We start from the raw sequence: 12,461 nt of genomic DNA, 5'->3' as shown, positions 1-12,461 counted from the left end.
TTCAGTGCACCATATCAAAATATATTTCATTTGTAAGGCCAGTGATGGCTGTCCCAATGATACCTACCTTTTCTTAACGTTGAGTGGAAGCAGAGTACTTGCGCTTAGCAATATTTTTATACTTGACAATATAATGTACATTGGTATGTTTTGTTTCATCTTCATTATATTTTTTTTTAGTTTCACACAATTTACAATCTGAAAAATCCATTTGCATCAGGAAGGCACAAGTCCAAATCAAGTCAAGATGCGTTTGATCTAAGTATTACTGTACTTGACAACAAAGATAATTTAAATGTTGTCTCTTTAAATATTTGCACAAGGTAAGGTAATCTCGAGGTTCTCCTCCTGCATTCATATTTTCACTCAATAAGATGTCTTTACTAAATTGGTATTAGTAGATCCTACCCAAAATGTGTACTACATGCAAAGCTCTGTAGATATTGTGACTTCATCTGTTGCTTATGATTAGCTTATTATTAAGTACATTTAATTAAGTTCATTTAATGGTACTATATTTTGTAAATGTCACCCTATCAAGCAGGGGGATGGTTTAAAGAAAACAAGGATTTACATCTAGGTTCAGAAGTCCCAGGGGTACCCAACACTTGGAATTGTAATCTTGAATCTGCTTTCAATTACAATTAAAAAATAGTTTAGAACACATTTAAGTTTTTTTAATAATGTACAGTACTTTGTATTTTTTGATTTGTATTTTGAAAGATCGTTTCTTTTCTTATGCAAAATGGAGTTCTATTTAATATATATAAGAAAGCAGCACACTCTATGCTCAACATCAGTCTTTGTTACTCCATTGTAGACAACATTTCACTAACATCCATTATGTTTACAAATCCAATAGCATATATATTCAATCCAGAATGCTTGCAGTATAGTCTTACAAATCACACGATTTGGTGTCTGAAAAAAAGACCCTTTATTTAAGAAGTATACATACAAAACACATACTTATTCCAAGCACGACAACCTTGTTTGTTTTACAAAAACAAAAAACACACACAATCATTTACAGTATATGCATACATATAAGAATATGGCTTATATGCCATATATTACCTTAAATGTGCCATATGTCATGTAATAAACGCTGACAAGGGGCAGGATATTGTTTATAAAACCATATGGGAAGTATTTTTTAAGTAATTTTTTTATGGAGTCCAGTAGGAATTGAGTGGATGCAGTACACAAAAAATACAGTTCCATGCTAACAAAGGAATTCTCACAATGGTTTCACAGGAGCAAATTATGATATTCTTTCTTTATAACTCTCTCTTAGAATCTAGATGTATTGTCACACTGTGAAACATGCTGCCTAGGAACTGTGGATAAATAGTGGGGACATTTGGTAGGGAGCATGTCAGTCTGTTGAAAGGGCACTGGGGAATTTATAAATGTTAGTTGAGTTGACATTTTTATGTAATTGTTTTTTTCCCCTTAAATGCAAAAATGTATAAATTGGCTTCAATTTGTTGTAACATTTATTTTCGTGAATAATTCCCTTCAGAAAAATACTAATTGATGGCTCTACCCAGACTGGGATGGTTCTAATGCAAGTGGACTTACTTAGTGGTTTCAGCTTGGCTCCTAAAGGAGTCACAGTGAAATATCCAATCAAAAAAGTGGATTATAATGAAGGCAAAATCAACATTTACTTTGACTTTGTAAGTGGAATAACGTTATACTGTTTAATACATTTTTAAAAAGTCTTCTCTTTTGTTGTTTTTCTGACATTTTCTAACTGTACAGTCACAAGAAGATGTCACACTTGAGTTTAGCTCGCTGGAACTTGATTCTGCAATTGCTTGTTTTATTACACTTGGTATGGCATTGTCCAACCACTTTAGCTTCTTTACTGGAACTGAGATTGGTGTTTAGATTGAATACTATTATTGATGTGGCTTACAAATGCAAATATAAATATATAAGAAATAAAGCACAAATGTATGATATTTTATTTTTATCAAGCTTTTTATTTATATCAAACCTCTGAAAATTTAGATCAACCAAACTGAAGTTTGCATAGATGTCCCAGCTACTAGAGATTTTAAAGTTGGATACACCCAAGAAGCTTTTGTATACATTGTTGATTACTATAATCCAGGTAAGTTCCATACGGACAGTCTTAGATTCAAAAACAGTATGATTTGCTTCTACAACAAGCTGATTTTCACGTTGACTGTTTGGCTTGCTATCTATAGACATATTTATCTTTCATAAAACTGCCCCTTACAGAAAGACAATGTTTGGTGTAATGGGGGGACCACTTTGGACTGTAAACAAAGAAAGTAAGTTATGTTTTGTGTATAACCTGCATTTAGTCTAATTCCTCTCAATGTCCTGCCTTCTAGCAGAACTATCCAGATCAACTTGCTCAGCTTTTGCAAACAGACAGTGTCTCAAATTCCATGGACGACTCCTTCCTGATTTATTTTATGTACTAATAAATGGAATTGAGTTTCTCATAACTTATTAAAAGGCTTTCTCTTAGAAACAATTCCTAGGAGAGTCATCTGCAGTGTGTGACAGTACCAGTGGCGATGGAATGTCTTACCCTACCATCCTTTCCAGGACACTCCAACATCTAGCATCCAGGAATAAGTTTAACTAAGCAGAGAAAGCATTTTCCCAATTTAACCCCGACTCCCTAGACCTTAAATATTCCGCTAGGGAGAAATCAAGAGGAAATAGCCCCTTTTCACATATGTCTTTAGCCACTTATTCACATGCTGTTGATGTGTTTTTACTAGGCAACAGAAAAACACTGTTGTAACCTTATATGCTTACAACATGGGAAGATACAGTTAGGTCCATAAATATTTGGACAGAGACAACTTTTTTTTCTAATTTTGTTTCTGTACATTACCACAATGAATTTTAAATTAAACAACTTAGATGCAGTTGAACTGCAGACTTTCAGCTTTAATTCAGTGGGTTGAACAAAAAGATTGCATAAAAATGTGAGGAACTAAAGCCTTTTACACAATTACAATTTAAAAAAACTGAAAATAAAAATGTTAATTTCTAATACTTGGTTGAAAACCCTTTGCTGGCAATGACAGCCTGAAGTCTTGAACTCATGGACATCACCAAATTCTGGGTTTCCTCCTAATGCTCTGCCAAGGCCTTTACTGAAGCATCTTTCAGTTGCTGTTTGTTTGTGGGCCTTTCTGTTCAAAGTTTAGTCTTCAAAAAGTGAAATGCATGATCAATTGGGTTCAGATCAGGTGACTGACTTGGCCATTCAAGAATATTCCACTTCTTTGCTCTAATAAACTCCTGGGTTGCTTTGTCTGTATGTTTTGAGTCATTGTCCATCTGTATTATGAAACGCCTCCCAATCAATTTGACTGCATTTAGCTGGATTTGAGCAGACAGTGTCTCTGAACACCTCAGAATTAATTTGGCTGCTTCTGTCCTGTGTCACATCATGGATAAACACTAGTGTCCCAGTACCACTGGCAGCCATGCACGCCCTGCCATCACACTGCCTCCACCATGTTTTTGTCAGGGAGCCGGGAGCTCCCTCCAGGGAGGTTGTCTGGATCAAGGAGGAAGCCCTCTTGAGGGAACAAGGTCGCGGTATCCAAAGGGTTAAACGGAGAATAGTCAGGATCAGGCAAGAGTTCACAGGCAGGCAGAATACAAACAAAGTCCAAAGTCCAGGCAAAGGGTCAGGATACAAGGCAGGAACAACATTAGGCAATAAGGCACACAGGAAACCCAGGATATGCTTCAGGAAAGTAATCCTTTTCTTGGGCGCCATTCTGGCGTCTAGTTGGCGTTTTTATTTTCAAATTTGGCGCCATTCTGACGTCATTGACGCTCTTGCGCCGACGTCGGCGCGCTGACGTCATCGCCCGGCGCCGCTACCCACGTGGCGGCCATGGGCGCCGCCATTTTGGGAGCGACGCCGGCGAAGATGGACGCGCCGCCCGGAGCTCCTGGGCCTGCTCCGGGCGGCGATCGTTACAGTACCCCCCCCCTCACGGGGGGCCTCTGGACCACCAGGACTTGGCTTCTGGGGAAACTTGGAATGGAACTCCCTCACCAGACGAGGAGCGTGAACATCACGGTGTCCTTCCCAGGAGCATTCTTCAGGGCCAAAGCCCTTCCACTGAATGAGGTACTGAAGGGACCCTCTGGAGATTCTGGAGTCTAGGATTTTCTCCACCTCGTACTCGAGTTGACCCTCCACTGAGATGGCAGGAGGAGGAGACTGACCGCCAGAGAACCGGTTGGTGATGGCGGGTTTCACCAGAGACACGTGGAACACGTTGGGGATTCTCATCTCTGGTGGAAGCTGGAGTCTGACAGCCACAGGGTTGATTATCTCCAAGATGGGAAATGGTCCCACGAATTTTGGACCCAACTTGGGAGATGGTATCTTCAACCGGATATTCCTGGAAGAGAGCCAGACATTATCACCCACCTTGTAGAGAGGAGAGGATCTTCGACGACGATCCGCGAAAGTCTTATGAACAAGAGCACTCTTCTCTAGGTTCAACTTGGTCGCAGCCCAAATAGCAGACATATGGGCTGCGGAGTCGTCAGCAGCCGGGACGTCAGATAGCACAAAGTCTTGGGGAAAAGCTTGAGGATGCTGACCATACACCGACATGAACGGAGACCTTCCTGTAGAGGAATGACAAGCATTATTATGAGCGAATTCCGCCCATGGGAGGAGATCAGACCAGTCATCCTGGCAGAGGGATACGTGGTTCCTCAGGAACTGCTCCAGGGCTTGGTTGACACGTTCAGCTGCCCCATTCGTTTGCGGGTGGTATGCAGATGAAAACTGAAGAACAATTCCCAGGTCTTTGCATAAGGAACGCCAGAACTTGGCAGTAAACTGGGTGCCTCTATCGGAGACGATCTCCACCGGGAAACCATGCAGGCGGAAGATGTACTGGATAAATAGCTGGGACAACTCCACCGCAGAGGGCAACTTCTTCAGAGGGATGAAATGGGCCATTTTGGAGAAGCGGTCAATAACAACCCAGATCACAGTATTCCCACCGGAGGGAGGAAGTTCGACAATAAAGTCCATAGAGAGGTGCGTCCATGGACGAGAGGGTACCGGCAAAGGCTGTAACAACCCACTGGGGCGGGAATGGCTAGGCTTAGAAGTGGCGCAGACATTACAAGCAGCCACAAAGTCCTTTACATCCTTGCGGATATCAGGCCACCAGACTAGGCGCCTCAAGAGTTCAAGGGTCTTAGCCGAACCAGGATGTCCAGCTTGCCTGGAGCAGTGGGTTTGTTGCAGGATGGCCAGGCGAAGTTCTGGAGGGACGAAGGCCATGCCAATCGGAGTATCTTGAGGAGCCGAGGACTGCCCAGCCAGAATCTGGTCGGCAAATTGGGGATACAGAGAGGCAATGATCTTGACTGGTGGAATGATTGGTTCCTGTCTCTCAGGGTCACGGTCCACCGGAGTGAAGCTACGAGACAAGGCGTCGGCCTTCAGATTTTTGGAACCTGGGCGATAAGTCAAAACAAAGTTAAATCGGGAAAAGAAAAGGGCCCACCTGGCTTGTCTGGGATTTAGCCTCTTGAGGGACTGTATGAACTCCAGATTCTTGTGATCAGTGAAAATCTGGACAGGAATTTCAGAACCCTCCAGGAGGTGACGCCATTCTTCAAGGGCAAGCTTGACTGCCAAGAGTTCTCGATTCCCGACGTCATAGTTCTGCTCTGCGGATGAGAACTTCTTGGAGAAAAACGCACAGGGGTGCAATTTTCCATCAGAGGAATGTCTCTGAGACAGGATAGCTCCGGCTCCGACTTCAGAAGCATCAACTTCGATGCAGAAGGGTAGTGCAGGATTGGGATGTCGAAGAACAGGAGCGGACGTGAAGGCCTCTTTCAAGGACTGAAAGGCTTCTATAGCAGATGGAGGCCACAGGCTGGGTTTACCCCCTTTTCGGATGAGGGCCAGGATAGGTGCAATGCGGGAAGAGAACCCCCGGATGAACTGTCGATAATAATTAGCAAATCCGATGAATCTCTGGATTGCTTTGGTACTCAGTGGGAGAGGCCACTCCTGGATGGCCGACACTTTCACGGGGTCCATCTCAAATCCCTCTGGAGAGATAATGTATCCTAGGAAGGGGATCTTGGATACCTCGAAAACACACTTCTCCAACTTGGCGAAGAGAGAGTTCTTCCTCAGACGAGAGAGTACCTCCTTCACCTGGGAGCGATGACTTTCAAGGTCCTTGGAAAAGATCAGGATGTCATCCAAGTATACGACTACGAACCTTCCTAGGAGATCTCGGAACACATCATTCACAAACTCCTGGAAGACGGCAGGGGCATTGCATAGGCCGAAGGGCATAACGAGATATTCATAGTGCCCATCCCGAGTGTTGAATGCCGTCTTCCATTCGTCACCCTCCCGGATGCGAATGAGGTTGTAGGCCCCCCGGAGATCCAACTTGGAGAAAATCTTTGCCCCTTTCAGCTGGTCAAAGAGCTCGGCAATCAGGGGCAGAGGGTATCTGTTTTTCACGGTGATCTTATTCAGACCCCGATAGTCTATACAAGGCCGAAGGCCTCCGTCCTTCTTCTCCACGAAGAAGAACCCAGCCCCTGCAGGAGAGGTAGAAGGGCGGATAAACCCCCGCTGGAGATTTTCTAGGATGTACTCCTTCATAGCGGTAGTCTCTGCAGGAGAGAGAGGGTAGGTGCGCCCTCTGGGGGGCATAGCTCCAGGCAGGAGTTCAACCGGACAGTCGTAGGAGCGATGTGGGGGAAGGAACTCTGCAGACTTTTTACAAAACACATCGGAAAATCCCTTGTAAGTGGAGGGCAAAGTCTTTAATTCCGCAGAGGAGACATTCACCTTCTCGAGGGGTTTTGGCGGAAGGCAATGTTGCAGGCAAAATAAACTCCAACGAGAGATCTGCCCAGTGGACCAGTCTATGGTGGGGTTATGCAGACGTAACCATGGAAGACCCAATATCACTGGAGTAGAAGGACAGGGGATGATGAAGAATGAAAGTTTTTCTTGATGCAGCGCCCCAACTTGTACAGATAGTTCCGCCGTGAACTTTGTGACGAATTCAAACTCCAGGGGTTTGTCATCTATGGCAGTAATTCGCAGGGGAGAAGACAATGGAAGCAGAGGAATCTTCATGCGTTCGGCAAAAAAGGCATCCATGAAATTGCCATCCGCTCCGGAGTCGAGGAAGGCCCTTTCGAAGATAGACTTACTTGCCAGGTGAATCTGCAAAGGAAGGAGAAGCCTGCGTGAATTTTCTTGATACTTCTCCAGAGAACCTCGAGTGATGCCCCCTACATGAGAAACCTGAGACATACCTCGGGGTACAAAACTCTTGGCTTTGGCAGGACAGGCGTTGGCAAAATGGGAATGCCCACCACAGTATAAACAGAGACCTGCCATACGTCTTCGGAGTCTTTCCTGCTCGGAGAGGCGAGTCTTTCCTACTTGCATGGGTTCCTCCAAGGGAGACGTCGACACATGGGTCACAGGAACAGCGGGTGTTTGCAGAATCGGCCTTTGAAAGCGAGGGGCCAACATGGGAGAAAATCGTCTACTGCGCTCTCTCTCCACCTGGTGCTCTCTGAGACGAGTGTCCACCTTAATGGATAGAGCGATCAACCCTTCCAGGGTGTCAGGAGTCTCTCTGGAGACGAGATCATCTTTGATGCGGATGGATAGGCCTTGGTAGTATACAGCCTTGTAAGCTTCATCACACCAGGAAGTCTCCGCCATCAGTGTTCGGAAGTCTATAGCATACTCATTGACACTGCGGCTTCCTTGCCGGAGCTGCAAGAGACGGGCAGGGGCGTTCGTAACCCGACCTGGAGCATCAAAGACTATACGAAAAGCTTGGAGAAAGTCTTTAACATCAAAAGTCAGCGGGGAATTCTTCTCCCAAAGAGACGTTGCCCACTCCAGTGGCTTGCCTTCCAATCGAGACATCACATACCCCACCTTGGAACGCTCGCTTGGAAACTGTGTGGGTTGGAACTCAAATTGAATTTGGCATTGCGTGGCAAATCCCCTGCAAGCTTGTGGGTCCCCACTGAAACGAGGGGGAGGTGGAATACGAGGCTCACCTGTCGGGTAGCTTGTGTTCGTGGGGGCTGCCGCCATGGGGGGATCCCCAGTAGGTGGAGCAGTGGAGGACGCAGAAGGCACTTGAGCCAGCAGGACATCGAGTGCTTGCCCAATGCGAACCTGCTGGTTTTCGTAGTCCTCCATGCGGGATGCCAGTCCGCGGAGCGCTCGTCCGACATGAGGTGTGGCTTCCTCAGAAGGATCCATGGCCCAAGAATAATGTCAGGGAGCCGGGAGCTCCCTCCAGGGAGGTTGTCTGGATCAAGGAGGAAGCCCTCTTGAGGGAACAAGGTCGCGGTATCCAAAGGGTTAAACGGAGAATAGTCAGGATCAGGCAAGAGTTCACAGGCAGGCAGAATACAAACAAAGTCCAAAGTCCAGGCAAAGGGTCAGGATACAAGGCAGGAACAAGATTAGGCAATAAGGCACACAGGAAACCCAGGATATGCTTCAGGAAAGTAATCCTATTCTTGGGCGCCATTCTGGCGTCTAGTTGGCGTTTTTATTTTCAAATTTGGCGCCATTCTGACGTCATTGACGCTCTTGCGCCGACGTCGGCGCGCTGACGTCATCGCCCGGCGCCGCTACCCACGTGGCGGCCATGGGCGCCGCCATTTTGGGAGCGACGCCGGCGAAGATGGACGCGCCGCCCGGAGCTCCTGGGCCTGCTCCGGGCGGCGATCGTTACAGTTTTATAGATGATTTGGTATGCTTTGGATCATGAGCTGTTCCATGCCTTCTCCATACTTTTTTTCTTCCACCATCATTCTGGTAGAGGTTGAGCTTGGTTTCATCTGTCCAAAGAATGTTTTTCCAGAACTGTGCTGACTTTTTTAGACATTTTTTTAACATAGTCCGATCTAGCCTTTCTATTCTTGATGCTTATGAGTGGCTTGTACCTTGCAGTGCACCCTCTGTATTTACTTTCATGCAGTCTTCTCTTTATGGTACTTGGATATCGATACGCCTACCTCCTGGAGAGTGGTGTTCACTTGTTTGGTTGTTTCTCTTCACCATGGAAATGATTCTGCGATCATCCACCACTGTTGTCTTCAGTGGATGTCCAGATCTTTTTGTGTTGCTGAGTTCACCAGTGCTTTCTTTCTTTCTTTCTCAGGATGTACCAAACTGTAGATTTTGCCATCCTTATATTGTAGCAATTTCTCAGATGGGGTTTTTCTGTTTTTGCAGCTTAAGGATGGCTTGTTTCACCTGCATTTAGAGCTCCTTTAACTGCATGTTCACAGCAATATCTTCAAAATACAAGCACCCCCCCTCAAATCAACTCCAGGGCTTTTATCTGCTTCATTGATAATAACATAACAAAGGAATTGCCCACACCTGCCCATGAAATAGCCTTTGAGTCAATTGTCCAATTACTTTTGAGCCCCTGAAATGAAGTGATTGTGTTAAAAAAGGCTTTAGTTCCTCACATTTTTATGCAATCTTTTTGTTCAACCCACTGAATTAAAACTGAAACGGGGGAATGTAATAAAAGAGCAAAACAGTTTGCACAAATAAGAATAAAAATTTGCATTGCACAATGTAATACTCTCCCTTAAGTTGTTATTACATTGCGAATTTTCATTGCACATTGCCCACTTTTAAGAAGTGCTTGAAGGAGTTGTAATCTTTTAGAGCAAACGTAACAACTTTTTCATTAAGAAGTTTTATCACATTCACTGCGCACTGGCGCTAACTATAAAATTCGCAAACCTTCTTCCACTGTCGGAAGTGGTCGCTAAACAGTTTCCGTGTTCGCAAAAGCTATATTAAATCCGTACAAAGGCAAATTTGTTGGCACAGAGGCATAACTTTTCACAATGCGAATATTTTTTCCGTTACCGACTTTTATTACATTCCCGTTAAAGTCTGCAGTGCAGTTTTATTTAAAATTCATTGTGGTAATGTACAAAACCAAAATTAGAAAAAAAAGTTGTCTCTGTCAAAATATTGTATTTAGTATTCACAGATTTTTATATATAATATACACATATATTTAATATATATATATATATATAAATATATATATATATATATATATATATAAATATATATATATATAGATATATATAGATATAGATATATATATATACACATATATATATTCCATCCCATATAGAACAGCACTCTCAGGACTTAAAATAGTTTTTATTCATAAAACAGCTTGCGACTAACGTTTCGGCCTAGTAATAAGTAACTTGTAGATAAGGTGCTATAGGTCTGTTAACTCATAGCATCCACTCAAACATGTTAATATTATTTATATTAAATTAATATATTCTAAGCTTTGTTAGAGCACAGAAAACTCATGATATACTTTTGTGGCAAATGAGATCTATAATTTTTCTAATGAATTAATGTCTGTATTTCTAAAAGGTCAAATGGCAATCAGAAGCTACAATTCAGAAGTAATGCAGCAAGTTTCACCTTGTTCTTTCTGCAAAGATGACTGCAATCGATGTATACCAGGGAATCAAGCTATAAGGACTGAACCAAAATCTTTTATCATTTGCATGTTTATTATTTTGCTGCTATTTCAACTGATGTTACTATAAGCAATACATATTCCTTCTTAACAATCAACCCACCTATGTTTTTGAATGTTGTGTGCCCAAAGATGCATAAAACCAGAAAACACCTGAAATGGTCCAATACAATTACCATGTCAGTCATGCTGCCCTCTCTTACTGATATTGGAATTTATATATAATATTTTTGTTAATTTTGCCCATTGTATTGACAAAGTTACTTCTGATGAATTGTGTACAAATGTAGTCAAGTGCAATAATTGCAATAACAGTGTAACAGAGGGCACACGGGAGTCTTGGAATTAACTCCTGCATTGAGGAGGTGTTTCTTTAAGAGTTCTCTATAACATATACACACAACTCACTTAGTGAATAGTATGCTCATACTATAATGATGTCATGTGCAAAAAGAAACACTATTTACACACAAATTCAGTAAAAAAAAAAAAACAATTCCCAGTGATTTGAGCCCAATTTCCCAATGTATCTTCTAATTTGCATCTTTGCACAGGTAAATCACAGGTAAATCATGCATTCCCGCAATGGCTTGTTTTAAAGGGGCATGCTATTGCGCGGGACTCTGTTGAAAATACTGTTTTGGAGTAAAAAAATATGGTGAATATTGCTCCAGTTTCTAAAACTAACATTTATGAATGCTGTTAAACCACCACTTCACAGACCAATACAAAGTGCAGATTAATGTTAAAATCCATTGGCGAGTTATGAGACATGGCTTCAGTTCTGAGATACAAAGCAGGACATGCTGTTGGTCGTTTCTCCTCTTACACTTGCAGCCAAGTAATAATCAAACATTATCCCAGCATTTCAATAGTCTGCCAGTTTGTATTTAACGCCTGTGTAATATAGTTTTTTGTCAGAACGTAGAATTTTGTAGATGCGCTCTCAGTCCATATTTAACCTTCCAAAACTGTTTTGTGTAATATTATCCTATACACTATGAGCCCAGCAAACTGGCACTTGTTACTAGAAGAGCCTGTAACTCACTGATATTCCAACCCAACATCTGCTGTAGGTCAGCCTAAACCTTTCTTATTCTTACTCTGCTGTGTTATCTAATCGCAGTCAATCCAATTAAAACACAAATCTTTAACTTGTATTTTTAAAATATAACCTTAAACCTTTGAACTATACCTATAATGTGTAATACTATGAATTATGGATACTATTCCAGTGTTCTATAAGTACAGGTATGGGATCCTTTATCTGGAATCCCATTATCCAGAATTATACAGAAAGGCTGTTTCCCATAGACTCCATTTTATAAAAACAATCCAAATTATTAAAAAGTATTTTCTTTTTCTCTGTATTAATAAAACAGTTCCTTGTACTTTATCACAACTAAGATAATTAATTATCTTAATTAATCCTTATTGGAAGCAAAACCAGCCTTTTGGGTTTTTATTACCTATTGGGTTTGTTACATGAGATGAGATGAGAGAGGAGGTAATATCAGTTAAAATAATTGCTTTCTCACTTATTAAATACTGATCTGGAGATACTGAATTGATGCCACAGCATGTCCTCTGTCTGCTAAATAACAGATATTAATGTTAATAATGCTTGTGTATGTCATCGGCAACTCTCTGTGGGAAAAGAGAGTGAATGAAATATTCTGTATTCTCAAGAAATTTGATATACGTCCCCAGCACAATAAAATCAAAGGAAAGGCCTGGGGAGAACCAGGAATTCAGATCTGAGAAATGAGGGGGATGAAAGGCAAAGGCCTTACTGTGGGTGGGTCAAACATTCTTAAGAAAAAAGAATCTCTCAAGTACCAAAAAAATCCATTCATTGTTATGCTT

At 42.4% G+C, this 12,461-nt stretch overlaps 1 protein-coding gene across 1 annotated transcript in view; it reads left to right on the top strand.

Moving 5' to 3' along the window:
* Positions 1–11,648, top strand: part of LOC108704145 (CD109 antigen-like) — a 65,866-nt gene extending 54,218 nt beyond the window's left edge. The window contains exons 30-33 of the mRNA XM_041563118.1: positions 181–323; positions 1,526–1,682; positions 2,020–2,122; positions 10,487–11,648. Coding sequence (XP_041419052.1) covers positions 181–323; positions 1,526–1,682; positions 2,020–2,122; positions 10,487–10,665 — 582 coding nt within the window. The 3' untranslated portion in view covers positions 10,666–11,648. The remainder of the gene's footprint in view (positions 1–180; positions 324–1,525; positions 1,683–2,019; positions 2,123–10,486) is intronic.
* The last annotated feature ends 813 nt before the right edge of the window (positions 11,649–12,461 follow it).

Source organism: Xenopus laevis, chromosome 5L (assembly GCF_017654675.1).
Source record: "Xenopus laevis strain J_2021 chromosome 5L, Xenopus_laevis_v10.1, whole genome shotgun sequence".
NCBI classification, from domain to species: domain Eukaryota; kingdom Metazoa; phylum Chordata; class Amphibia; order Anura; family Pipidae; genus Xenopus; species Xenopus laevis.
The sequence above is the reverse complement of the archived record's forward strand: the minus strand, read 5'-3'. Positions and strand labels throughout refer to the sequence as shown.